The following is a 27,714-nucleotide window of genomic DNA, read 5'->3' as shown; positions in this document are numbered from 1 at the left end:
AAAGAAGGAAAACAGAGCGAGAAAGTGACATGCACAAAATGCAAAGATATATAAACATGAGAACTGAGGAAAAAGAGACTTTTAACACAAAAATCACACATAGGGCATGTGTATACAATTGGAGCAGAGAGGGAGCAACATAGTGACAGATTCAGAAAGAAAGGCTAAGGGAAGGTTCATTCAACAGCACCAATCCAAACCACTAATTGCAGGTTTATATCGCAATGTGCCATTTAGGATGAAACAATAAAAACAACCTTTTTATTGTACTCACTCTGAACCACCCAAGTGCTCCCAAAAAGATTGAAAGAACTTGGGAAGAATCATTTAAACTGGATTGAAATGGAATCCATACGTCTCTAATCTGTTTGTAGTAAATGGTTTTCTTATGAAAAATCTTTACCTACCCCACTGTAAAATATGAATTGATACACAAAATATTTTCTTCTTTGAAAATGCAATAACAATTTTGAATTTGGGAAATTTTTGAATATTTTAAAATCAACATCCGTGATGAGTTGCACAAATTGCTGGAAAAAATAGTGACAAAACCTAGAAGTAAATAGTACATTTATGATGAGGATTGTTGGCTGGGTTGCTAATGTCTTAAGTCATTTTGCGTTATAGCACCAGACTGTAAATGTGCTGAGTTGATTCCTGGTATGGGAACGTTTGCAATTTAGGTTTGTCTCACAGAAACAAGAACTTTTTGGGCCTTTAATCTTTGAATTGTTAATCATTTATCCAACAAATCGATTTGCATTTCTGGTTTAAATTTCTAATTAAACTTTCAGCCTCCACAGATCAATGAAACATTAATAATAGGGCGGTAAAGGGGCGCTTGCATGGAGCGCAGCTGCTAATGCAAACCCAGATGTTGTTCCTCCTACATATATATAGAAAGGTTTTATATATAATTTGGTTTCGGTAAAAGGAAAACAGCGCGACAGACAGGACTGGCGAGTGTGCGGCTATGTTCTGGAAAATGTAAAGGTAAGGGAAACTTTATTAAACAACGTATGGGAGCGTTCAGCGCTGCAATAATTGTAACTGTATGAACCGTACAGTGAAACTTACAAGCTGCTTTCCCCGCATCCCGACTCGATGTTGTTCAGATGTGAGCCAGGGCCGGGCTGGAGTCGTCAAGTTTCACTCCAAACTTTAGCGCCTTCCCCAGTAACCCTGCCTGCGGAATCTCAGACTTGATAGATCCCAAATATCGAATTAAACATCGCGTGCATTTCAAAACTCCAAATTTAATCCGCCCCGCTCCCCCCCACCTTGGTATTGTGTTTTAAAAACACTCCTCTGGGGATTGGAGAAGTCACTTTTACTGTCCAGCCGCTTCCTTTACTTTTCTGCCCTTTGAATTTCCAAAAATGAAAAAGAAGCTTCGCCGCAAAGTGAAAAACAGCCTTGTGTTGGGGAGGGAGCCGCAGCCTCGGGTGAACAGAGTGGCTTCTTCCTCGCAGCGGCCCCGCTGCCGGGCACCCAGCGAGACACGGGGCTCCTTCTCCAGAGTTTGCACTCCACTCTCAACTTGCTGTCCAGTTTCAAAAATCTTATTTTTAAACTCAGTGGACGCAACATATCAACATACACAAACTGGAGACTTGAGAACCAACTGCGGCTCTTCAAACACCCCAGAGCAAGTTGCAGGGCTGTGAAAAGTAGTAACTTTTCAATGGAGCAGGAAATCCATTGCAATTTCAAACATCAACCCCATTTCAAATCTTACCAGAGCCCACCTGAAGGGCCAAATGACCTCCTCCTGCTCCTATCTTCTATGTTTCTATGTCTATTTTTCTCTGTGAAAATGCCCTTCTGATTTACAAAGGGGAAAGTCCACTCAAGACTCATTCAACAGCCCAGGGGCACCAGTGTTTGATTTTTTTAAAACCATGAATTAGAGTGAGGGTAATCTAAACTTGTGGCGGGGGCTGGGGTTTACAACATTTTCCCCATCTGGGATTTTAAATAAAGAGGGAAGATGTGGGACTCCCTCCTGGATAGCTAGCCGGGGCCGGAAAAACAGCCTGCCCCCGCCCCCCCACCCCTAAGCTCTGGCAGCCGGCTCCGGGCGCGCCTTACCTGGGGTTGCTGCTGTTCCAGTAGACAGCGTACCGGTCAGCCACCACTTTGCTGGGCTCCTGCGACCAAACACACATCCACAGCACCACGAAAACGACAACCATCTCCACGTTGAACATGCTGCTGCACGCAGGACGAGAGGAACTCGTTCTCTCTCTCTCTGTCTCCAAAAAAAACTTACAGCTTCAGATGTTCCTTTCACATTCACTGTCTTCAGATAAGATCAAAGTCCGCAATCGGAGAAGTCCAAGATTGAATGGAGGATGAAATATCTGCGAACGTGTATAAAATCTTTGAAAAAAAAACCTCTCCCCCTCAAAAAAAACACCGCAGAGAGAGAGAATTATTAATGCATCTGAGCACAGAAATGTGAGGCAGTGACAAAAATATCCACCCCCCGGCTCACACTGGGAGTGGGAGCGGCGGAAAGTTCTGCGTTTGTTCAGCCAGACGAAGGGGAAGTCCGCAATCTGTATGCAACTGGCAGCGGGAAGTGGGTGCCAGGAGCCCGAGTGGCCCAGGGTGCTGGGGGGGTGTGTATGTGTGCGGGTTTAAAATGATAGATATCACTTACTGGAGCAGCTGGAGATTCCCCAGGCAGCAGCAGCAGCATCCAGTCAGTCAGAGCATCCTTTCTCTCTCTCTCCCACCCCCCCCCTCCTTTCCCCACTGTGTCTCTCTGCTCCGCCAAAATAAAAAATCTCCCACTGAAGATACACTTTGTGGTCTTGAAGAGCTGGAACAAAGTCTCCGCTGCGTGCACACACACACACACACACTCACTCACTCTTCAACCCGGTTTAGTTCGCAAACAGGCTCCGCAGAACAGCAGCCGAATGGAAGGTTTGCCTCTTCAGGATGAGGTTTTTTTTTGGGGAGGGGGAAGGCTGGCTGGCTGCGTGTATGTGTGTGTGTGTGTATTTGCCCCTCCTCTGCCGGGATGAGATAAGCGAGCAGCCGGGATCCACAGCGCAATCCGGAGCGGAAAGCGAACCCAGCCGCACAAGCCCCGCCGCTTCATTCAGAGTCTGGCGACTCGCTGTTGTTTTGGGAGGCGGCCCTCTCCCAGCCCCGGGGGGAGGGGAAGGGGGCGGGGTTTCAACCCATGAGGAAGGGGAGGGGATTAGCGAAACCCCGCCCCTTCGCCCCCGGCGCCGCCCCCCCGCCTCTCTCTCCCTAAACAACAGCTGATAGGTTGTGCCTGTCCCCGCCCCATCTAGCCTCCAGCCAATAAGCGTGCGAAAGCGAAGCGGGGGGAGCAATGATAGGGTTGGATACAGTGCTGGGCTGGACACTCCTGGTGATCATGATGTGGTGACACTTCTGGCGATACAGGCAGCAAGCAAGCAGTCTGTATCCAACACTCACTACAGCTTCTTCCTCAACTTACAACACTGTCACTGACACAAGTCGATACATTGCGTTGAAAATCATTGCACCCCTCCCATTCTGATCTTCCCCCCGCGCTGTCAATATCTCAATGATCAGAAACCCATCCGTTAATAAATGATCCGGATAAGACAATAATATTGGATTCCTATCGTATGCCTTTATGTCAGGTTCAATCAATAGCATTGTGTGAAATTACATGGTCAGTCCTGCTGTAATGGTGATTTGCTGCCACTGCCCTTCCCTACCCCCCCCCCCCCTCCCCCCGTCCCGGGTTGTTACTTATTAACACAAACAAAATCACAAAGCAGGAATGATCTACAGGTGGGAAAGAGCTTCACTGTCCCCACCAAACGTGGATAAGCTCTCTCCCGCTGTGCTCCCACGTACGCAGTTTATCGAATTTCTCCAGAGATGGCTCGTAGCCCGAGCTTCGCACGTTTGTGTCTGATCTTTCCACTCTCCAGTTTATTACGGAGATGTGAGTTTGTCTGCTGAAGGCACCCAGTCAGACCCCAGCGCTGTGTTTACAGATCGCAAACTCTTGTTAGACAGCTCCAACACTCCTCCTAGCGGCGGCACCACATCACCAACACACGGACTCATTCTCCAGATCCCCGTGAAATATCAAACCATAACTTTCTCTCGCACATAGTGGGCATTTCCAGTATTTTGTGTATTTACTTGAAGTATTATCCTTCCCATTATACACGAGACTGTAATTGTGGATGCATTTCTCCAAAATGTATGTTTGCATGCACAATCACTCCGATTCATGGTTGTCTGGATAAAAAGATCAGAATCATGTGCCAGAAGTAAATAATTGTGTGTATCTTGATTAGATTGTATCCTATACTTCGCATTGGGTGAGTGAAGAGAGTCAATACTCTGCTTTAAGGGCCCTTACCTGATAATGTGAAACTATTCAGAACCTGTTTTTGCAAAGGGGTTGATACGATAAATAAACCACTGGACTATTCATTGTATGTACGAATTAACAAGCTCGGCATTGCTGGATATCAGACTTTAAGAACAGTATAAAATGGGCGATAGTGAGTAACCACCTTTTATGTATTTTTTCATTGGAGTCAGTGGCAAGTCGGTGGGATGCTTTTGGCTGCAGAAGACTTGGAGTTAAGTTTTGGCGACTTTGGCTGTTCTTAGATTGTTTTATTACTTGGGGAATTGGGGGGGAAAAAACACCCGAGGAAGAAAGTGTACGAGGATGCTCATGTGAGTTTAAATACCAACATGAAGCAAGTTGGGTCAAATATCTTATTATCAAATATCTTAAAGTAATTTCTCCGTGACCGAAGTGCTGAGGCCGAATCACTTAGCTTTGTTAGCTGTAGGAGTTCAGGAAAGGATGGACATCCTTTGCTGGGATTACCAATGAGGCTACAAGAGTAACAGCAAGCCTCTTAGGAAAGACCGGTGCAAAGTCAAGAAATATGGCGAAGGAGGCAAGGACGAATGAGAGGTTGCAGATTTTGGGTATTCCAGAATAACATGTCACACCTCAGGGTGTGTAAGGAGGCTACACTTCAGTAGGTAGGCAGCACTGATCTACCCTACCTGTTGCAAGCAAACATTGACGCCAAAGAACAAATGGTCAGAGCCTGGAGCTGTGACGATAATGGCGGCTTCCTACTTTTATACCCTGATCTAGTTTCAGGGCGTAATAAGTGAGGTAAACATCAGCAGTCAGTTCGCTAATAATGCAGCTATCAAACAGATGCAAAAGAGCACCAAACAGCTGCCAGAGCAGACTTCTCAATACAGGCTTTTGAACAGGAGGAGAGATCTTTCATTTGTCCACATTGCTGGTTTGCTTGTTCATACATTAACCCGCACTATCTCCTTCAAGAAACACCAATGTTTTTAGAACAAGACCGGTTGCTACTGCCTGAATGTTCAACTGGGCCGCTGTGAATTGGATATGAATTAGGTGTTTAATTGTATTCAAGTGGAAGTCACTAACTGGACAGTCACCTATGTTCAGAGATTGGAGCAGGTTGAAAACTGTGGATGGTAGATTTTGAGGTGTAGGACTATGCAATTGTGTCTCTAGGTAAAGGCTTGTCCTGTGTGAAGACTAGGCTCCACTTATATCCTTCACTGCCAAGTTATTCCCCTTACAATAACTGTAGCCCTAAGAAGTGAATATTGAGGTCTGTTCCTCAATGATGCCTTCATTCTGCAAAGATCCTCAATTTCCCCATTTGCAATCCAGACCAGCAAATGCCAGATTGGCTGCTTGAAGGCAGTGAGTATCCACTCTGCACCTGGTTCACTGCTCCTATTATGAACCAAGGTACTGATGCTGAGCATCAGTTCAGTGAAAAAATATCTAGATATCTGAGTTCTCATAAGCAAGCCATAGACATGTTCAAAGAAAGTTTCAGGTGCCTGGATCACTCTGGTGGTGCCTTGCAGTCTTGCCCTATAGTAAGTTTCTAGAATTGTAGTGGCTTATTGCATGCTGTGCCATTCACAGAGACAAGCCATGCAGTCATAGAATCACAGAAACCCTACAGTGCAGAAAGAGACCATTCAGCCTATCGAGTCTGCACTGACCATAATCCCACCCAGGCCCTATCCCCATTTCCCCACATATTTACCTGCTAATCTCTCTAACCTACCCATCCCAGGACACTAAGGGGCAATTTAGCATGGCCAATTAACCTAACCCGCACATCTTTGGGCTGTGGGAGGAAACCAGAGCGCCGGGAGGAAACCCATGCAGACACAGGAAGAACATGCAAACTCCACACAGACAATGACCCAAGCCGGGAATCAAACCCAGGTCCCTGGAGCTGTGAAGAGCAGTGCTAACCACTGGGCTACCGTGCCACCCCACTGGAGGAAGAAGACCAGGAGTAAAACAGTTGGTGATTCTTCTAAGCAAGACCTCTCCCAACCCTGTATGCCACTTTTCCAATATTTAACCCAGCTTCTGAATGGCTTGTGACACTATCATCTCATTGTAACTGGTTCAAAGTTGATTCTGTAGGAGTTTTGCCTGAACGCCAGTGAACTGGTTTCAAAAACACCAGCATTTATTCAATGGTTCTCCCATTGAATCCAGAAGATGTAGCAGAGGGACTGCTGATGGAATCTTTTGCACTTGTACTCGTTAGAGTTTAGAAGAATGAGGGGAGATCTCATTGAGACGTATAAGATGATGAATGGGATGGATAGGATAGAGGTGGAGAGACTCTTCCCGCTCAGAAAGGATAGCAGGACTAGGGGGCACAGCCTCAAGATAAAAGGGGGGCGGTTTAGAACGGAGTTGAGGAGGAACTTCTTCACTCAAAGGGTGGTGAATCTCTGGAATTCTCGGCCCGTTGAAGTGGTGGAGGCTGCCTCGCTAAATATTTTTAAGACGTGGGTTGATGGGTTTTTGATAAGAGAGGGGATTAAGGGTTATGGGGAGAGGGCGGGAAAGTGGAACTGAGCCACGACAGATCAGCCATGATCTTATTGAATGGCGGGGCAGGCTCGAAGGGCTAGATGGCCTACTCCTGCTCTTATTTCTTATGTTCTTATGTGTCACTGATACATACAAACAAATGAAATGGGAACAGGACGAATCCAGTTGGCCCCTCAAGCCTGCTCCGAGATTCAATAAGATCATGGCTGATCTCATTTTAACCTCAGTTTTACATTCCAGCCAAACTCAATAATCTTTCACTCCCTTGCTTATTGAAAATCTATCTACTTCTGCCTTAAAGAGATCCAAAGACTCTGCCTCAATTAACTTTTGGGGAACAGAATTCCAAGCCCTCACAACCCTCTGAAAACCATTGGCCAGGATTCTCCAAAATAATTCTAAATTCCCAGTTCTTTGGGAAAATGGGAGTAACTTCCAGAGTGAACCTCCCACACTCTGTGTATCACAGAGTACCCTAGTGGGATTCCCCCTGAAAATCAATGGGTGAGGCCTATTCCCACCTGAGCAGGGCCAGCAGCATAGCGCTGACTCTGCTACTGCACATGCGCCAATTTGTCAGCACAGAGGTTGGAGCATGCACACTGGCCCCACACTGCTGGCCTCCTGATCAATGGCCAGCGCTGCAATCCCCCCCTCCCAGCGCTGGCCTTGTAGAGCCTCCTATCCCCCAATCACTGGCCTCCCAGAACTCTCTGGCCAAACCTGATCTCCCTGACTACACCCATCTGCCGCTCCCCCTCCACCTCCTGCCAGCCCTGCAGTACCCCCTCACTATTCTTGCAGAGCCCCCTTTCCCCCGATCGCTGGCCTCCTGGAGCTCCCTGGCAAGCCCTAGTGTTCCTCCCACCTCCCACTGGCTAATCTCATCTCCCCGATTCCACCCACCCTTCCCCCTCAACTCACCTGGCCTGCCCCGATCGCCTAATTTCCCCCACCTCCGGCAGTCCCAACACCCCATACCGCCCCCGCAATCGCCGTCCTCCCTCTCTCCCTCAACCAGTCATCCCAATTGTAAAGTAGTAGTGGGTTGCCCACCCCTACAAATCACCCTCCCAAAAGGTTCCCCCCCAATAGGCCCCGACCGTCTCTGGCCTGCCCTTTTGCGCTGCCTAATGCCTGGTGGACAGTGCCAAGGCATCCCCCCATTGTCCCAGACCTCCCCGGGAGGGGCGGGGGGGGGGTGCTTGCTCAGTGGCATCTGTTCCCTCCAGCGTGGTCGGGCTGCCTGTTCCCCATTAGTGGGGAGCAGTTGTAAACCCCACTGGAGTGAACCACTCCGTGTGGGTGGGGGAGACACTAACTGAACTGGAGAATTCAGTTCCTGGCCCACTAATAATATTGAATTCTGATTTACATATTGTAAACAGCTCTGCCCGGGTTTTTGGCACAGATCTGATTACTCTGGAAATCTTAACCCAGAGACTCACGGAGGCCATGGTGCCCAGCGGGAAGCTCAAGCAGTGTAGTGGCCTGGGAGAATCGTCCTCATAGAGTCATAGAGATAAACTGCATGGAAACAAGCCCTTTGGCCCAACACGTCCATGCCGACCAGTCTTCCTAAGCTGAATTAGTCACATTTGCCTGCATTTGGCCCATATCCCTCTAAACTTTTCCTATCCGTGTACCTGTCCACATTTTTTTGAATTTGTAATTGTATCCGCCTCTGGCAGCTCATTTCATACATGCACCACACTCTGTGAAAAAGTTGCCCCTCAGGTCCCTTTTAAATCTTTCCTCTCTCAGCTTAAACCTATGCCCTCTAGTCTGGACTCCCCTATCCTGGGAAAAGACCTTGGCTGTTCACCTTACCTAGGCACCTCATGATCTTACAAGCCTCTATAAGGTCACCTCTCATCCTCCTAAGCTCCAGGGAAAGAAGTGGGCAACTATTTATTTTTCCCACATGTCAACCCTGTCAAGGCATAGAAACTAGAAGCAGGAGTAGGCAATTCAGCCTTTGAGCCTGCTAGACCATTCATTTTGATCATGGCTGATCATCAAATTCAATATCCTGATCCACCACCTCCACCCCCCCCCACCCCCCTCCGCGCCCTTTGATTCCTTTAACCCCAAGAGCTATATTCCATTTCTTCTTGAAATCACGCAACATTTTGGCCTCTGTGGTAGTGAATTCCACAGATTCACCACTCAGGATCTTATATGTTTCAATCAAGTCACTCTTACTTGATTGAGGACACAAACCTAACTTATCCAACCTTTCCTCATAAGACAATCTGCCTAGACAAAGTCCAAGTCTTATGGCAGCATGGGAGCATGGTTATGACAACTGCTCTGCTTTGTTGACTTGTGGACATCTTGGTTGTTAAATACTTGCTGCATACTTTGTAGAAGGCTGAAGTGGTGCAGCTGATCCAGTTTTGGGTCTCCTTGTCAAGGTGTCCTTTTGAGAGAGGTGACTGCCAAGGTATGGAAAGTGCCCAATATATTCCTGGGTTTGTCCTTCAAAACATATGGGAGATGAGATATTTGGCTGACGTTGGTTAATATGAGTTTTATTTTGGCAGCAGTCAAGGCAGGCTGAGTTTCTTGTATGCTGAATTGAAGAGATCAGGAGTGGCTCGCAAGTACGATGCAAAGTTAGCCATCACACAGTAGTCATCTGCAAACTATTGTGCAGAGATAAACCTTTGAATGCATGTCGCATCCTTGAGATCCCTCACTGTGCTCTTTCATCGGAGCTAAGATACAAGCTGTCCCTTTGGCTGGTAGCTTCTTGGGCCAACTCACCCATTGTTCAGGCTCCTGTGGTCTCTTGCTTGCTGTTTCCCTTTAGCCCATCCTTTGCCGCATGTATAGGACCAGTCTCTGAGCTGGTACTTCCTAAAGTAGGTTTGAGTGACACTGTCATCTTATGTGATGCTTACTGACAGTTCTTCTTTTATGTTTGTTGGCTTGAAGCATAAAGGATAAAGAAAGGAGAGACTTCTATTCCCTGGCCATTGGGCATCCCAATGCATTTTTTTGAAGTGTAGGCACTGTTGTAGGGAATGTTGCAGTCAATTGTGCAAACTCCAACAAACAGCAGTGTGTTGTTGTAATGTTGATTGAAGAATACATTTTAGCCAGACTACTGGGCATAATTCCCCTGTACTTGGGATTTTTACATCCAATTACATGACAGAATTATGATGGGGCTTCAGTTTAACGTATCATCCAAGAGACACCACCACTGAAAGTGCAGCGCTCCTACAGTACTGCATTGACTATTGTGCTCAAAGCCTGGAGTGAGACTTGAAGCCATAACCTTCTGATCCAGAGGCAAGAGTGCTACCAACCAAGCCACAGCTAATAAGCAACAATGGATGCGTGACTGCATCCTGTCATGCATAATATGTGGTGAATTTGCACTGAGAGGAAACAGCCTAAGATGGCAAGAGCCCTGTAAGATGCACCTTCCAGTTTCAACACTGACCGCGTCTTTAATGTGAGCCATCGCCGGCATCTGGATTACTTCTTCCTCAGATAGGGAGAGGACCTGAGTAGATGTTTTCCCTCTGCCTGACATTGCCCCCTCTCCATTAATATTCATCAGGTTTAGAGTGTCAGTGGATGTCTCGTGCTTTCAGCTATGGATAGACCCATTGGGCGGAATTCTCAGCTCTCGCATGCCCTGTTACTGCTGCCAGTGAGAACAGAGAATTTAGCACTCAGCCAAATCTCCACCCACTGCAACACAACCGGAGAATCCCGGCTGCAGGCGAGGTCGGAGAATTCCGGCCACGGCATACTTTCAACATTTGATTTTTTTTCTTTTTTGCATCAAAGTTACCACTGTTGATTATCGTGGTTTTAGGGATTCTTGAAGGCATTCATCACCTTATGGTGGGATTGACATTTTACAAGACTCTTTCCATGACATGTTATTAGTATCTAAAGTGTTGCATACATCAAGATCATAAATATATGGAAGATAACAGAATAAATTCATTGCATGCAACTAAAAAGCTGGGAGGAATACTAATCATGCTTACAAATAGTAATCCAGCCATTCCAATACAGTTCAGAGCTAATGGCATCACTGCAGCTGCCATGTGTCAGTTTAGTTCAGTTGAGATTTAACCTCATTCAGAAGATAATGACCTCCAGGTATTCTCTCCGCTTGAGTACATAACCTCGTGGCAAGATTTGAAGGGAATTCTCCTAGCGAAAGTTTGTTTCTTTTAAAATTTAAAACTAACCACTGAGTATTTATCTTTGCATTGGGCTGGATTCTCCGACCTTGCCCGTGGCTGGAACTTTCCAATCCCGATGCTGTGAACAGGGATTTCGCTGAGCACCAAATTCTCTGTTCTCGCTGGCAGCAGTACCGGACGTACGAGACCTGAGAATTCTGGCCATTGTATACAAAAGGGCTGCTATGTTAGCCTATATAAAACAAATTGTCGGTATATGTTGACCTTTCTGTATTGAGGTTTGAGACACCAACTCCAATTCTTTCTTGGTGATTGCCACGTATTTCCATTCGTTTGTGTTGATATACTCTATGCTTGCTTTTTGTATTAGCTTTTGTATTTGCATCACTGTAAATTATACGTTTCCTTACATTCTAATTTGGTTATTTTCCAATACAGTTCATTATTAGCACTGGGATGACTATTTTAAGATAAATTAATGTGTAAATGTTGATCTTCAGTGTGTAAACTTTAAATACTTTGGCCAGGTTTCATAAGCTATAAATTCTTATCAGATGAATTAATAGATAAGTGACATGATTCCAGCATACGTAATATATTTATAGTTAAGATTATTTTCCAATTGATGTGAGTTTTATGAATTATACAATCAGGAAATTAGTTGGCAACAAATGACAGGCATATTAGATACAGTGAGACACTCAATTACTGGGAATATGTACTCTATTTTCTGCTAGACAAAGAGCGCAATTGCAATCTTGAGTACATGTGTCAATGGGGAAACCGGAATCTTTCCCACTGGCGGTGGCAGCACCTGTCAGATGGGATTCTCCCACCTTCGGCATTTAAATGTGTGTATCTCGGGAATCACGCCAGCCAGCCCAGCTTTACAGAGGTCAGGGCATCCCAGGCTCCGTGTTGAAAGACGGGCCTCCCCTCCCTTCCACAACAGACATGGCAACCTCCACTGACGGGAGAAGCACCCCCAATCCCTCAGCACAGAGGAGTATCATCTCCCCCAGCGCACTGCGCCCCCATACCATAAGGGTGACAACCGCCCTCCTCCCTTCCAATCAGTGGTCTCAACCCACCCCCTCCCCCAACAAGAGAGACATTTCCAGATGGGTTCCCATCACAAACCTCCTCAGAAACCATAGTGCCAACTTTACACTGGCAATGACACCCTGAACTGGCATTTGTATGAGTGAGCAAGAAGGCAAGTCAGGTACCCCTCTGCCCTTGATAGGCTGCAGAGGGAGGATCCCTCAAGTGACCTGGGAATTGGAAGGGCTTTGGCTGGGGGAAAGGGTATGACATTGGGACTCTCCCCCAGGATCTGGTGGGGACTTTGTCTTTGTTGCCCTGCGAAAAGTATTATTCTGTTTCAGGATGGTGAATTCTGACACCATTCTGTGGTAAGATATTCATTATTGCCTCTGACCGCTGAAAACTTTGAAGTGCATTAGTTACTTTGACACCTACACCCTTTGGACACCTGGAAACCTGTAAAATCACTGCCGCATTCCATTCCAAAATAGGAATTGGTGTTAAAAGTTTAAAACATTTGGCAGGACCTGAACCAAAACTCTCCCAGTGGACTTCCCAGTATGGGGGAGGGGGAGGGAGGGGCAGGTACGTCATGGAAGGCCATTGAATTGGGCTTCTCGCACTCTAATTCATGATTAGTAGGTTTTTTGTATATTCATCCATTCCCACCTGCTCTGGGCAGAAACTTGATCGGGGCTGGGGCGGAGCAGGTCAGGAGCATTTCTCCAGGTTTGTTGCCCAGCGGGAATCCTGTTTTAGGCGCATTGCCTAGTTCAGTGGGCCTTCGGAATTCCTGTCAGGGACTGGCGGGCCAGTGAACCCAGCCAAGAACCCAAATTGCGATTAGAAAAACAATGGGTGACTCTTGGGACCTCATTCTGCTGTTAGCAGATGGCGCTGATCCTCGAGAATAGAGCGCAGGCCTAAAAATCCATTTCACGTCTGGTGCCAAACAGTTTGCAAGTCACCTGGCCTCTTCTGGATGGTGCAAACTGGATTGCAACCAGAAAGGGCACAGAACCAAATAGCCTATTTAAAGTAGCATTATCCATTATGCATTATCCATTTAACTCCTAGTGCACAGAAGTCTCGGCCTTCAAACAGTGCGATAACGACGAGAACCACTACTGATTTTCACTGGCAGAGACATGGCGCAATAGTCACATTGGGCGGGGGGGGGGGGTGGGGGGGGGTGGTGGAGCTTGGAGACCTTTGAAGCCTTGGGTTGTCGGGAGCATGGGCCATGTAGTTATTGGGCAGTGCCCACCTGCCAAGACCCACCAGGCATACTGGCAGCTCATAAACATCCTGGCAGTGGCCACTGGACACCCATGGGGTGTCAGTTGGGCACTGCCAATGTGCCAGGGCAGTGCCAAGGAGTGGGCCCTGACTGGGGGCTATGACATGACGGGGTGGTGTGGAATGCAATGTAGGGGTGATATGATGGGTGAGCTTTACAAGGTTTCTGATGGGGAGGGATCATGTAGGCATGGATCATTCAGGTGGCCATGATGGGAGGCCATTCTGGAGATCATGAAAATACAGTGTTGGTGGGAGGGCCCTGATGTCAGCAACCGTGTCAGTGGGGCAGGGTGTCCCAATGTCTATGGGGAGAGGGAGGGGGTCTTCCATTGTAATGAGGTTGGGGCGTCATTGCGAAATGACGCCTGAGTGTTCTGAATCCGGGCTCACCAGCATGTATAGGCCCCATCCCCACACCCCCCACCTCCCCCAGTCCGGTGCGAAACTTATAACTCTCCAAAAAAGTGACTAAGTGTGAGTGGACTGCGGTACGAAATCCCTGAGAGACTGGCATGGATCACTCCATTATTCTCATGATTATGAACTTTGGGGGAAAAATTCAATCCAGTATGTATCGAAGAGAGGGATCTGCTTTAAAAAGGATAGCTTTCTTGCACAGAACACTAACATATTGGACAGACATCCAGCAGCCCTGCCTGCATAAAGTGTCAAAGCTCTGAACATATTCACATTGCCCTAATCACATCAAAGTCATCATTTTAAATGGAAGGCTCCAGGAAAGGATTTGCTTCAGTCTCCTGTAATTATATTACTCAGAATAATTTTAACCAATAACAATAAACATGAGGCATAGGTTTCTTTTGGCAATCAGCTGCAGATCATTTCTGTTATCTCTGCAATGATTATTTCACTGTCGATCGTTGTCCACAGTAAATGTCATCATGGATCAAGAGCATGGAGCACAATGGCAGTTGGCGTCTACATTCAAGGCCAGCATAGACACAGAAACTGAATAAAACCTTCACCAGAATTCAAAACACTATATTTTCTAAACAGTAGGAGATACCACATAGCGATTTCAAGGATGTAATCAAATCCCAGAATTGGATGGCAGCTATTAACCTTTGGAGCTTCAGTCTTGTGGTTTGTGATGTCATCTGAACCACTTGATTAGATTGCTTCCTTGTAATCACTATATTTAAAAGGCTCTCTAATTGTAATGTGGGTCCCAGGACACTCTTTGTTTCTGAAATCCTGTCTACCTTCACTGACATGAAAGCAGGCTTGACAGAAGTTTAAGTATTCTTTACAAAAATGTTTTGCTCTTTCTAAAAAAAAAATCCATCAGATAAATACAAAGGGATATGTTATTTAGCATAAAAAGATTCAGAAGTGAAATAGAGTTCCATAAACAAGAAAAGGTACAAACAGAGCCAACATGGTTGGAGCCCTCTGTTTGTTACATTATCAGGGGTGTGTTACAGACCGTCCAAATTGTAGGGAAAATATGGAAGAGGAACTTTGCCGTCTGATTAGAGAAATGAATAACAACATTTTTGTGCTGGAAGTTTTTAAACTATCCATTTAGCGATTGGGACGCAGAGAAAGCAAATAGAGAAAAGGGAATTTAATTCCTACATGCATGCAGGCTTCCCAAAGTAGTGCATTAGTAGGCTTACAAGGGTGGAGCTGTTGCTAAATCTGGTTATAAGTAGTAAAATAGAGCAGGTAGGTAAGCTAAATGTGGGTGAGCACCTTGGAATTGGTGAAAACTATACAAGGTTTAAGAGCCAACTAGATGAGGGGAAAACTCAGTGCCAGAAAGAAATAGAGCACCAGATTGAAATGACGAAGAATATAGAAAGATGAGAAGAGAACAAATTGAAGTGAGGTGGGGGGAGAAATTGGCACATTGGAATTTAGAAAACACAGGATATGTTTTCAATATACAGATTGCCAAGCTACCAAATATGTTTTTCCACCAAAAACAAAGGAAACTACAGCTAGTTTTAAAATGCAATGGATAAACAAAGAGGGTAAAAACCAATTAAAGTTGAAAAAGAGGCCTTTAAGAATCAAAGAATGATAATAATGGAAAACTGAAGAACTTCAGAAAATAAGATGAGGTTCAAAGCAGGAAAAGAAAAACTAGAAGGGAGTACAACTAAATAAAATAAAAACATTGAAAGAAAAAGGGAAGTTTTTTATAAGTATATCAATATAAAATTAATGATTAAAAGAAAGATAGAATGATTGAGAGGTAAGAAAGTTGATATGAACATAAGAACATAAGAAATAGGAGCAGGAGTAGGCCATCTAGCCCTTCGAGCCTGCCCCGCCATTCAATAAGATCATGGCTGATCTGTCGTGGCTCAGTTCCACTTTCCCGCCCTCTCCCCATAACCCTTAATCCCTTCTCTTATCAAAAACCCATCAACCCGCTTCTTAAAAATATTTAGCGAGGCAGCCTCCACCACTTCAACGGGCAGAGAATTCCAGAGATTCACCACCCTTTGAGTGAAGAAGTTCCTCCTCAACTCCGTTCTAAACCGCCTCCCCTTTATCTTGAGGCTGTGCCCCCTAGTCCTACTGTCTTTTTTGAGCGGGAAGAGTCTCTCCACCTCTATCCTATCCATCCCATTCATCATCTTATACGTCTCAATGAGATCTCCCCTCATTCTTCTAAACTCTTGTTAGTAAAGCTAAATCAAGTCAAAGTACCAGGCCTGACAAGTTAGTTCATTGAGATCAAGGAGAAAATTGCAGAGGTTCTGGAATTTATGGGTTAAAATTTGTTAGAAGTCAAGAAATTCTGCTGATGGTATCAAAAGTGGGTGCTGGCTTCTTGCCAATAGGCAGCAGGACCTTGGGCAGTAGATTGGGATAGGAACCACCATCCAACTGCAGTTGGCAACCCACCTCCCAGAGTTGCCAGCTGACTCAGAAGATCAGCAGCTTCACCAAAAACACCATCACCTACGAGGCTGTACGATGAAGGAAGGGGAACCACCATGTTGCAGCAACCTTGAAGATGAGGTGAGCTTTTTTGATCAAGACAGGGCCAGGCAAATGGGCCCTGGTGATCAGGAGTGGGACATGTTGCAGCAAAGGCAGCCTAGCCACAATGCCATCAGAGAGAGAGCCTCCAAGAGCCATGGAGAAACCATTTAGGAGGATCCCACCACCAGATGCTACTCTGGTTTACATGGGAGTCTCCCCACGTAGCAGCTGTGCCTCTTTTGGGCAAACTAAAGGCAGGAGGGGAAATTGGACTGATTAGTAGGTTCAATTAGCCACCTGACACACTGCCATGCAGCTAAAGATCCTGCTACCAGTAATACTCTGTAGCAACAGAAAGATGTTGGGCTCCTGATGGCTTTGTTTACCACAGTACTAACTTTCCTGCCTGCCAGCCTATCATCAAAGAGCTTGTAAAATTCAGCTAACTGTGGAGTGGCCATTAAAAAAAAGACAATGTTAAACCAGTTGATTGGAACTAATTAGCATCATTAATTGAAAACCTTTTAGAGATTTTAATTAAGGATAAAATGTGTCTAGCCTGCATCGATTTGAAAAGGGAGAATAATGCTTATCAAGCCTTACAGGAATCATTGCATAATTATCATACCAGGTTACTGGAGCTAATACAGCAGATATAGTGTATATGGAAAACACTCACCTGAGGAAGGAGCTGTGCTCTGAAAGCTCGTGATTCCAAATAAACCTGTTGGACTTTAACCTGGTGTTATGAGACAGTGTATATGGACTTTAAGAAAGTCAACTACCATATGGAAGATAACTAGGTAAGATTAATGGGTATTGAACTTTGGGGGAGAATAGCAGATCAGGCCAAAAATTGGGTAAAAGAAAGAAAATAAAGGTGTGAGTCAAGGATAAGTTTTAAAGGAGATTAGAAGTACATAGTGAACATTAGGTTCAGGTTTAGTGCTATTTCTGTTCAGTGTGAAGACTGCATTTTCTGGTGAGATTCAGAGCCCCAATATCATGTCCACTTGGGGATCCTAAACCTACCCTTCTCACCAGCGCAATTTCTGGTGTAATCTCCGAGGTAATCCCCTAATTATCTGCCTTTGCACTTAGCATCCTATTAAAAACAGATGGCATATTCCCAAGGCTGGAAACCCAACCACTGAAGCCTAATCACTAGGAGAGGTAGATGCCACCTAGGCAAATAGGCAGGATCTCAACATGGAGGAACTCTAAGCTTCTTGCAGTGAAGTCCTCAAATACAGAGACCTGAAGCCAGTAGGACAATCAGGGTGTCAGAGAAATCCTTCCTCAAGAGCAGTAATGGATTCAGTCACAGCCTTTAATCCCTTATATTCGGTCTTGGAGCCTCTGGCTCTTGTAGTCACTCAGCCTGCCAGTAGGAGACCACCTTTATTGAGTTGGCATCCTCCATACATTGTAAGAAACTACTCTGGCAGTGGGAAAATACCAACAACACAGCAAAATGGCCCCTGAGTGGGTCACTAATTGTCCTAATTAGCTGCTCGTTTCCATAGAGCAGCAGCCACCATTGTTTCCAGTCTTCCCTGGGAAAGACCCCAGAGGCGGAAATGTGCCAAGGAGACATCCTGAAGTGGCTCCCTCCTATTTCCTAGCAATTCCCTGTCTTCATGGAATCAGGAAAATTCTGCCCTTTATATTGTTTATTTGGATGTTGTCCTAGAGGCAGTGGTGCTAACATGTTTATTTGAAACCAAAATAGGAGGTATAGTTAATTCCTTAGAAGATGAAAGGAAACTTCAAAGGTGGAGAAATAGGCTAAAAAGTGGCAGGTGGAATTCAATATTCGCAAATGTGAACTGATGCATTTTGCTAAAAATAAAAACAGCAATTATACTTTGAATGGAAGTAGACTCTGTGCTAGGGAAGAATAACCGTATTTGTTAGTGAAAGTTCACAGGGCATTAAAGGTAAAATATCAAGTTAATAAGGCCATGGAAAGAGCTAATGGGGAAAATCTTCCCAGATATCAACAGAGGCTGATAGCAGGTGGGAAAAGCAGCGGAGCATGACTTTTTCTGCCGTATTGTCTGGGATTAGTCAGAAAAAAAAGACAAAATTTTCCCGGAAAGCGGGAATGAAAAGCAGTTTTGAAGCCATTGGCAGCAATGGCAGTTTGTTCGCAGTCGTTTGAGACTTGGTCAGCAACATAGTCCCTCAGAAATGTACCATTTCTAAAGGCCACACAAGTGTTCACCAGGAAACCATCATTTTAAAGAAATCATCTTCCAGAAAAACCTAGTACTTCAAAAGCACAAGGACCATCACAATATACATTGCTTTTTATCAATTTTGAACCCTTTTGGACACAGAATTTCCTTGACTGTCACCATGACCTGGGTAGCATTTACCTCCTTGGCAAAGACAGATACAAAGTATTCATTTAATATCTCAGCCATGTCCCCTACCTCCATGTGTAAATCCCTTTTTAGATCCCTAGTCGGTCCTGTTCCTCCAGCTTAAGTCCAAGGTTTGCAGTGTCATTGTAAGACAAATGTAGGTTCCCCTATGGACAGAAATGGGGGAATGTATAATGGGGGACAAAGAGATGGCTGAGCATTTGAATATGTGCTCTGGTTCTGACTCCACAAAAGAGGACATAAATCAAATGCCAGAAATGTTGGAAAATGCAAGATTTAGTGAGAGGAAAGAACTGAGGGAGCCAATATTCGTAGACAAATGGTGCTTGGAAAATTGACACTTGGAAAGTTGATGGAATTGGTGGATAAATCCCCAGGGCCTTACAATCTACATCCTAAAATACTTAAAGAAGTATCTCTAGAAATAGTGGATGTATTGGTGGTCATCTTCCAGGATTCTATAGACTCTGGAACAGTCCCTGCAAATTGAAGGGTAGCTAATGTCATTCCAATATTCAAAAAGGGACGTAGAGAGAAAACAGAGAATTATCGACCAGGAAGCTTAACATCAGTTGTGGGGAAAATTCTCAAATCCATTATCAAGGACTTTATAGCATTGAGAAAGCTTTGGCAGGACCAGACAGAGACAGCATGGATTTATGAAGAGGAAAAATCATGCTTGACAAATCTGTTGGAATTCTTTGAAGATGTCAATTCTTTGAAGATGGCACAGTAGCACAGTGGCTAGCACTGCTGCTTCACAGCTCCAGGGACCTGGGTTTGATTCCTGGCTCAGGTCACTGTCTGTGTGGAGTTTGCACATTCTCCTCATGTCAGCATGGGTTTCCTTTGGGTGCTCTGGTTTCCTCCCACAGTCCAAAGATGTGTGGGTTAGGCTGATTGGCCATGCTAAAATTGCCCCTTAGTGAGATGCTTAGGTTAGAGGGATTAGTGGGTAAAATATGTAGGGGTAGGGTCTGGGTGGGATCATGGTTGGTGCGGACTCGATGGGCCGAAGGGTCTCTTTCTGCACTGTAGGGTTCTATGATTCTATCTATGTAACTAATAGAGTTGATAAGGGGGAGCCAGTCGATGTAATATATTTGGACTTTGCATAAGAGATTATTGTGCAAGGTTAAAGCATGTGGGATCGGGGGAAACGTATCGAGATGGATAGAAAACTGGTTGGCAGAGAGGAAACAAAGAGTTGGAATTAATGGATGCTTTTCAAATTGACAGGCAGTAACTAGGATCGGTTCTGGGACCCCAGCTATTCACTATATATAGTATATATATTAATGATTTGGATGAGGGAATAAAATGTACTATCTCAAAGTTTGCAGATGATACCAAGTTGGGTGGAAGGGTGAACTGCAACGAGGATGCAGAGGTTCTTCAGAATGATCTGGATAGATTAGGTGAGAAACCCAATCAATGGCAGATGCAGTATAATTTAGATAAATGTGAGGTTATTCACTTTTTGGAAGCAAAAACAAAAAGGCAAATTACTATCTGAATGGCTGTAAATTGGGAGAGGGGAATGTGCAGTGGGACCTGGGTGTCCTTGTGCACCAATCACTGAAGGTAAGCGTGCAGTTGCAGCAGGCAATAAAGAATGCAAATGGTATGTTGGCCTTCGTTGCTAGAGGTTTTGAGTACAGGAGCAGAAATGTGTTGTTGCAATTATACAGGCCCTTGATGAGGCCACACCTAGAGTACTGTGTATTGTTTTGGTATCCTTTTCTGAGGAAGGACGCTCTTGTTCTTGAGGGAATGCAGCAAAGGTTTACCAAGCTGATTTCGAGGATAGCAGGACTGATGTATGAGGAGAGATTAACAAGGTGAGGATTGTTTTTGCTGGAGTTTAGATGAATGATGGGTATCTGATAGAGACTTATAAAGTTCTAACAGGACTAGACAAGGCAGATCCAGGGAGGATGTTCCTGAAGGAGGGGGATTCCAGAACCAGGAGTCACAGTCTGAGGATTCAGGGTAGACCATTTCGGATGGAGGTGAGGAGATATTTCTTCACCCAAACAGTGGTGAGCCTGTGGAATTTATTCCCACAGGAAGTAGTTGATGCCAAAACATTGAATGTATTCAAGAGATGGCTAGAAATAGCACTTGGGGCAAATGGGATCAAAGGTTATGGGGAAAAAGCAGGATTAGGCTATTGAGTAGGATAATCAGCCATGATCATAATGAATGGTGGAACAGGCTTGAAAGGCCAAATGGCTCCCTCTACTCCTTTCTTCTACGTTTCTGTAATATGCTGTAAATTTTCCAGTCTAGAATGCTTGGAACAAAGTTATTTCCAGATCTAAATATTTTGTGAATTATAGAATGACATTAGAAAACCTAGCCACAACTGTGTAAAATGGAAACACCATAGGTATAAATATTTATCTGGAAGCTGGAACAGTGATAATACATTAAAATAATTTTACTTTTCCAAATCTGTATCTTCCACGTCTCCACTGCCAAGGTTCTTTATTAAAATATTGTCAATGATGTTGAAGGTCTGTTCCAAATATTTCCGAACAACTGGTGCTTCTGAATAATAGATTTCTGGCTGGGAGAGTTACAGTGTATCTAAATTATTAACCCACCTCTTGGGAACAGTATGCTCACCCTTGCCTGTCTCTTTAAAACCAAAAATGAGTAGGTTGGGTGTAGGTTCGCAACATGGTGAGTTTTTTTTTTAAATGTTATACGTCACCTAACTCCAACCCATTGATTTTTGGGGTTGAGATTACCCCAATGTGTAAGCATGAGCAGGATATAAAATATCTTTTTTTTAATAAAATCCTTTTGCAATTGAAGTATTGTTAATATAAAGCAATGGATCAATTGGGACACAATAAGAAAATAATTTACCAATGTGTGATTGTAACCTACGCTAATTGCTAAGAGATAAAACTCTTCTGAAACTTCCAACCTTACATGTAGTTCTGAACAAAATTGCATAATAAGTAAATTGTTTTGACTTGTCAGGACTCAGATGTGGAAGCTGTGGGTTAACTGCAGCATCCTTGGGCTAAAGAGAAACAAGAAGTTAATTTATTTTTTCTTAATCCTTTATTTATAAATCAAAATAAATTGAGGCAAAATTTGTTCACCCCTTTTGCCTACGCCGTTGGCTTTGGATGATAGATAGCACTGGCATTTCCAACTACGTTCAACTGAGATTAGCACATTGTGGTACAGGTGCCTGTTAGCGTCATGCAAATGATGTGCCCACTAACCCAACAGATTCTGGTGGGCACAGTGATGGAAGTCATCACTGGGACAATCCCAATCATCAGTTTAATTTTTTTTATGTATTCATAAGCGATGGCCTAGTAATATTACAAGATAATTAATCTAGAAACTCAGCTAATGTTCTGGGCACCCGGGTTCAAATCCCGCCACAGCAGATGGTGGAACTCGAATTAATAAAAAATATCTGGAATTAAGAATCTACTGATGACCATGAAACCATGGTCAATTGTTGAAAAAAAAAATCTGGTTCACTAATGTCATTTAAGGGAAGGAAATCTGCCACTCTTACCTGGTCTAGCCTACATGTGACTCCACAGCCACAGCAAAGTGGTTGACTGTCAACTGCTCGCTGAACAAATGCAACTAGGGATGGGCAATAAATACTGGCCAGCCAGCAATGCCCGCAAATGAATAAAAAACACATGATTGCAAGCTCTGCCTTATTTCACTCACATTCAGGGCTTAATTACTGCAAAATAGTAATTGAAAAAAAAATTTTAAAAATCTATTTCTTATTTTGGTGGAATAGAAAAGCATTTGACCTTGAATCCATTGATACATCTTTAAAATGTGTTGAAGTAGGCAGCCAGATATTATTAGGAGGAGACTGATAAATCCATTCAAACTTGGCAACTTTCCATCCTGAGGGCCATTCTCTTGAATTGGCTAAGAAGTTAAAGAGCTGCAGGCAGTGTAAGTGGAGTTGATTTCTGATTTTGCCCAATTCCAGTTCCTTTATAGGAAATTCAGTAATTTTCTAAGAATGCCAATCTCAATAACCCAGATGATTAATTAAATTTATTAAAAACTTAAAAGCAAAAGACAGTGGATGCTGGAAATCTGAAATAAAAACAGAAAATACTGGATGAACTCAGCAGACCTGGCAGCATCGTAGAGCGAGACAGACAGACAGACAGTCCTCTGGCCAGTATTTTACGACCTCGCTGGGGCACCCTTCTGCCCAAGGCTAATGAAGAATTCCGTTCTGCGAGCCACCCCCGCCCTGGTTGTGGGGCAGGTATGGCGGTGAAATTACAGCTGGATTTTCCCCCGTCGTAAATTTCAACAGGACTTCAATGATCCGAGCATTTCTGGAATCCCACCCCTCCACCATCCCCACTTTCCCCAATAGCTCCCCTCGCATAAATATCAGGTCCAAATGGCTCTGGTCCATGAAACAGTACCCACTTCAGACCAGCCATTGCATTGGTTGTTCAAAACCCATACCTTGCAAAGTCCTTTAACTATCTGGTCTGAGCTGACAATTATTCTGTTGGATGCTATCCAGTCCAGCTTCGGTGTGTTAACCCCTAACATTCTACCAAGCAGAATACAAGTTAAAATTTAAGCACAGGCAAAAAAAAATCAATTGACAGGCATGTTCTGATGATTTATATTCAAAAAGCAAGAGATTCTTTAGCCATTAACTGGGAATGACAATGGGATTTCAAGAGAGCAAGATACTATTCACAAATACTTATACATCTAAAAAAAACTAAGAGGGGAAATTGATTGTTATTTGGCATAATTGTCAGTAAAATGAGAACTGGTTAAATAAATACTATTGAAAGATAGTAAGAGGTCAAAAGTTTCTATGTTCTGAAATCATGAAGGAAAAAGTCAAAATTATACGATTTTCAAATAAACAAACTAATTGTAGGACAAATTGCACAAAGAATCTTGTCACTTTTTTACTGCTCTTATCTTTATTTTAGGCTAAATGGCTAAGACAGTAGATAAAATTGTCTGAGATGTTAAATATATCAGAACTTCTCTTGTCAGCTATAACCTTTCTCCAGGTACCCTGTAGTTTTACATCATTCCTACAATGATTCCTTGTTGAGCATCTCTTGTTTTATAATAATTGTTAGCAACCCAAAGCAGTCATCTTCATGTTTTATTTTCTGAGGTATCTTTGATGAGATTGGAGTTTATAAATGATTCTGATTTGATCAGTTACCAAGCATCAAATGTTGAATTGATGGATTACTTTGGTGGCAAATGCTTTTGATTAAGGTGTTGTGCTGAGAAACTATTTGTTTGTGTGGATAGAGCACAGAATTAACCTGGATTGGATTGTTTTAAATTGGATGACAAGAAGGAAAACCTTTATCTGCATTGCTGAGGATTTCAAAAGACAGAGATTTTGTTGGATTAGTGTTTTACAGTTTTTCTTAGTTTCTTCAAAATGGTCAGATTGGTCCTGTTTATTTAGCTTTGTTATTGATATTGGCAGTATTCGCAAAACTTGCTTCTAGTACAGTCCATGTGCCGCAAAAAAGAAAAATGGCACAACATTGTCTCAAAAGTGAGGAACTTCTAGATTACTTAAGGATTCATCAATCATTTAATTCTTTAAGAAAATGAAACTGCTGGACTTTTTGTTGATGACATTTCGGTTAATGCCGGATGAACTCTGCTGGTTTGGCTATATCACACTCAGTGAGGTGTATGCCCATTAACCACCATGAATTAAATTCTGGACCCTCTTGGTACACCTTTCTGCACGAGCACTAAAGCAAGTAGCTATTGGTAGATGAAGGTGAATCCAATAAGCAAGGTACCCTTGTAACAAAGTGTGACTTGTAACAATTTAAGGCCATGCCATTTGAGCTTAAAATGCTTTGAAATATTAATGGAATAGTTCTTAAGGGGTCTTAGAGGAGAAAACTGTTTACTCTGTTTGCCATTATTTTCTCCAAATTTTGATCAAAGGGATTGAAACAAATCCCTGCGACAGTAAAATATACTGACAGCTGCTTCTTAAAGACGATATAAAATTGTTCTGTCATGTTGTACAGTTGTGGCATTGCCTCTTATTTTTCCTGAAGTCTCTGAGAATGAAGTAATAAAGAGAGATTCTTGGATAATAGGATGATATTACAGCTTTGTGCCAGACAACTTGGTAATTGTACAAACCCTGAATGTACTGAAGAAAAATGTCTGACTTGAAAGTGGACCCAAGGGGATAACAATACTTTTAAGGTCCTTGAAAGTGAATTAATTGAGAACTTCAGTAATGGGACATCCTGATTATAACCAGTCTTTTGTCATACAGATTGATGCTGGTATATGTGATTTGGGAGATGTTCTCTGACACGATCAGAATAATTAGGTGAAGATTTTAACTTGCCTTAGTAGGGCACCAACCACGTCAGAATTAAATTACAGCATATCAGTAGAAATGCCATTGCTGTCACTGTGAGCATTATAAAAAATGTATAGAGTCAGTGGCCAGGATTTTCTGGACCCAGTAGCTCTCCAAATTTTTCCATCCCACCTACAACAATGCCTGGAGCTGATGGGGCTGAAGAATTTCACCCAGTACCTTTCATTGGTCACACGCTATAATTTATCATTTTGGTATAGGTAAAATGTGCTGTACTTCATGGGATGAATTTGTGGAAATTGCCACCCACTTCTACTGAAATTTTAACCATTGATGGAATATCAGAAAGCACTGGCTGATAAGGTATTGGACAGATTATTTTTTAATTCATTTTGTAGGTGGCCCAAGGTTTTGTTTGTAATGCCTTTAGGTCAGAGTCCTTTTGGGCAGAATTATAGGGTTGAATTTTTCCACAGCATCCAAAAACTGATGTTGGGACCACTTTTGGGTCCCAAGGATGTGCTATTCTCTAGTGGGCCTGTCAGCTTAATTTTATAGAAAGTGGTCAAATAACAGGCCACTTCTGTGTTCATTGTCAGACGAGAGAAAGCAGATGGGTTTCACAGGAGGGAGCTCACATCAGCGTAGCCCACTGCAATAGCAGCTGTTCAGCTTCACTGTGTGACCAGTGTGAGTCCTGTTGAGGTCCAGGTGACACAACTGACAGGGAAGAATACAGCTGCCATCAGCATCAGCAAGAGTGAGATATGGTGCTTGTGACAATCGGGAACATTCTTCTCCATGGATCCACACTCAATAGCAAGGCTATTGCCTTACCATTTTCTGCTAATATCAGTTAAATTGCAATCATATGTAATCGAGTGTATACCTTCCTCTTTGCAGCTGTGGTCTCTTACTTGATAGGATGTGGACAGAGTGGGAGCACAATGCTGCCATGTATGTAGTATGCTTATGAAATGCCATCTAATATGTCATTAATAGGCTTGTTATCTGTTTGCTACTGTCAGGCACATTGCTGTTACCAGTGTGCTGCCACCTCCAGGAAAAGTAGGAGGAGGCAGCATCCCATTTGGCAGCAAATCCAACTCTCCCATTTCAAAAATGCAATGTGCCTCCATGCTCCAAAGCTGCATTCATGATATTGGGAAATTTCTGGCCATTGTTTCCTTGGATAATGCAAGATTTGTTGTACACAAGAAGATATTCAAACATTTATTTTAGTATGAGTTGTATAAATGTTTTAATGAGAGTTTTTAAATAGGAAAAGAGTAACTAAAATGTGTGTTGGTCCTCTAGAGAGTGAAAATGGGAAATTACTAATGTGAAAAAAGGAAACAGTGGAAGTGTTGAACAAGTACCTTTTGGCTAAGATGCAAATGAGATCAAGCCTTGGAGGAGGAGCTAAACCTACTCCAATCAACGTGGATCATGTAGATCGAGCCCAAGACAGGAGGTGAGAGCCCTGTCTGGTCAGCTTGGATCGGGAATGTCCCAACTTGTTGGGACTCTGAATTGAATTTGATTTGATTGGATTGGATTGAATTGGAATAAAGATTTTTTAAAAAATTGTTTTTGGCTTCACTGTAAAAGACTTAGAAAACTTCTCGAAGATACTTGAAAAATTAAAAGCTGAAAAGTCCCCAGCACAAAGTGGCCTGCACCGTAAGCTCTTAAAAGAAGTGGCTGCAGAGATAGCAGACACATTGGTTACAATCTTCCAATATCCCTTAGATTCTGGAAGGAATAGCTAATGTAGTAATAGCTAAGTAGATGATCACCTTATTCAAGAAGGGAGACAGAGAGCAGCAAACTGGAGGTCAGTAGCCTAACATCTGTCGTAGGGGAAAATGCTGGAATCCATTATTGCAGAGATCTTAGCAGGATACTTAGAAAATCATAATGGAATTAGGTACGGTGAAAATGGTTTTGTGCAAAGGGGACCATATTTAACAAATTTATTAGAGTTCTTCAAAGATTTAACAAGCAAGGTAAAATAAGGGGAACCTTTAGATGAGGTGTAACTGGAATTTTCAAAAAGCAACTGATAATGTGTCATTTCAAAAGTTAATAGGGGTAACGTTATAGCAAGGATAAATACTGGTTATCTAACAGGAAGCCGAGATTATGGATAAATGGATCTTTTTTGGGTTGGCGAGCTGTAACTGGAGGAGTGCAATTGGGATCAATACTGAGACCTCAACTACTTATAGTCTTATTGTTTTATTAAGATTTGGATGAAGGGACCAAATGTACATTCACCAAACTTGCCAATGACATTAAGGTAAGTAGGAAAATAAATTATCAAGAAGAAGTAAAGGGGACATGGCTAGGTTAAGTGATTAGGTAAAATTTAACAGATGGAGCAAAACGTGGGAAATTTGAACATGTTTGTTTTTGGCAGGAAGAATAGAAAAGCAGTATAAATAGAGAGAGATTACAGAACTCTGCTACAGAAGAATTTAGGTGTCCTGATGCATGAATCACAAGAAGTTAGAAGGCAGACATAGCAAGTGATTAGGAAGGAAAATTGTATGT

General features: G+C 43.4%; 1 protein-coding gene and 1 long non-coding RNA gene across 4 annotated transcripts in view; one reads left to right on the top strand and one right to left on the bottom strand.

Annotated features, from left to right (window-relative positions):
• efna5b (ephrin-A5b) overlaps positions 1 to 3,125 on the bottom strand; it is a 204,586-nt gene extending 201,461 nt beyond the window's left edge. The window contains exons 1-2 of one of the 3 annotated variants that reach the window (XM_080189045.1): positions 2,666 to 3,123; positions 2,092 to 2,363 (exon numbers count right to left, since the gene is read on the bottom strand). In XM_080189045.1, coding sequence (XP_080045171.1) covers positions 2,092 to 2,210 — 119 coding nt within the window. In that variant the 5' untranslated portion in view covers positions 2,211 to 2,363; positions 2,666 to 3,123. Of the gene's footprint in view, positions 1 to 2,091 lie in introns of all 3 variants that reach the window. The other 2 variants (XM_080189047.1, XM_080189044.1) reach the window with 2 other exon arrangements.
• The window catches only part of LOC145343125 (uncharacterized), a 38,967-nt gene continuing 12,087 nt past the window's right edge, over positions 835 to 27,714 (top strand). Inside the window, exon 1 of the long non-coding RNA XR_013886681.1 lies at positions 835 to 993. This is a non-coding gene — a long non-coding RNA (uncharacterized LOC145343125). The remainder of the gene's footprint in view (positions 994 to 27,714) is intronic.

This window comes from Carcharhinus amblyrhynchos, chromosome 5, assembly GCF_965287045.1.
Source record: "Carcharhinus amblyrhynchos chromosome 5, sCarAmb.v2.hapA, whole genome shotgun sequence".
Lineage (NCBI taxonomy): Eukaryota > Metazoa > Chordata > Chondrichthyes > Carcharhiniformes > Carcharhinidae > Carcharhinus > Carcharhinus amblyrhynchos.
The sequence above is the reverse complement of the archived record's forward strand: the minus strand, read 5'-3'. Positions and strand labels throughout refer to the sequence as shown.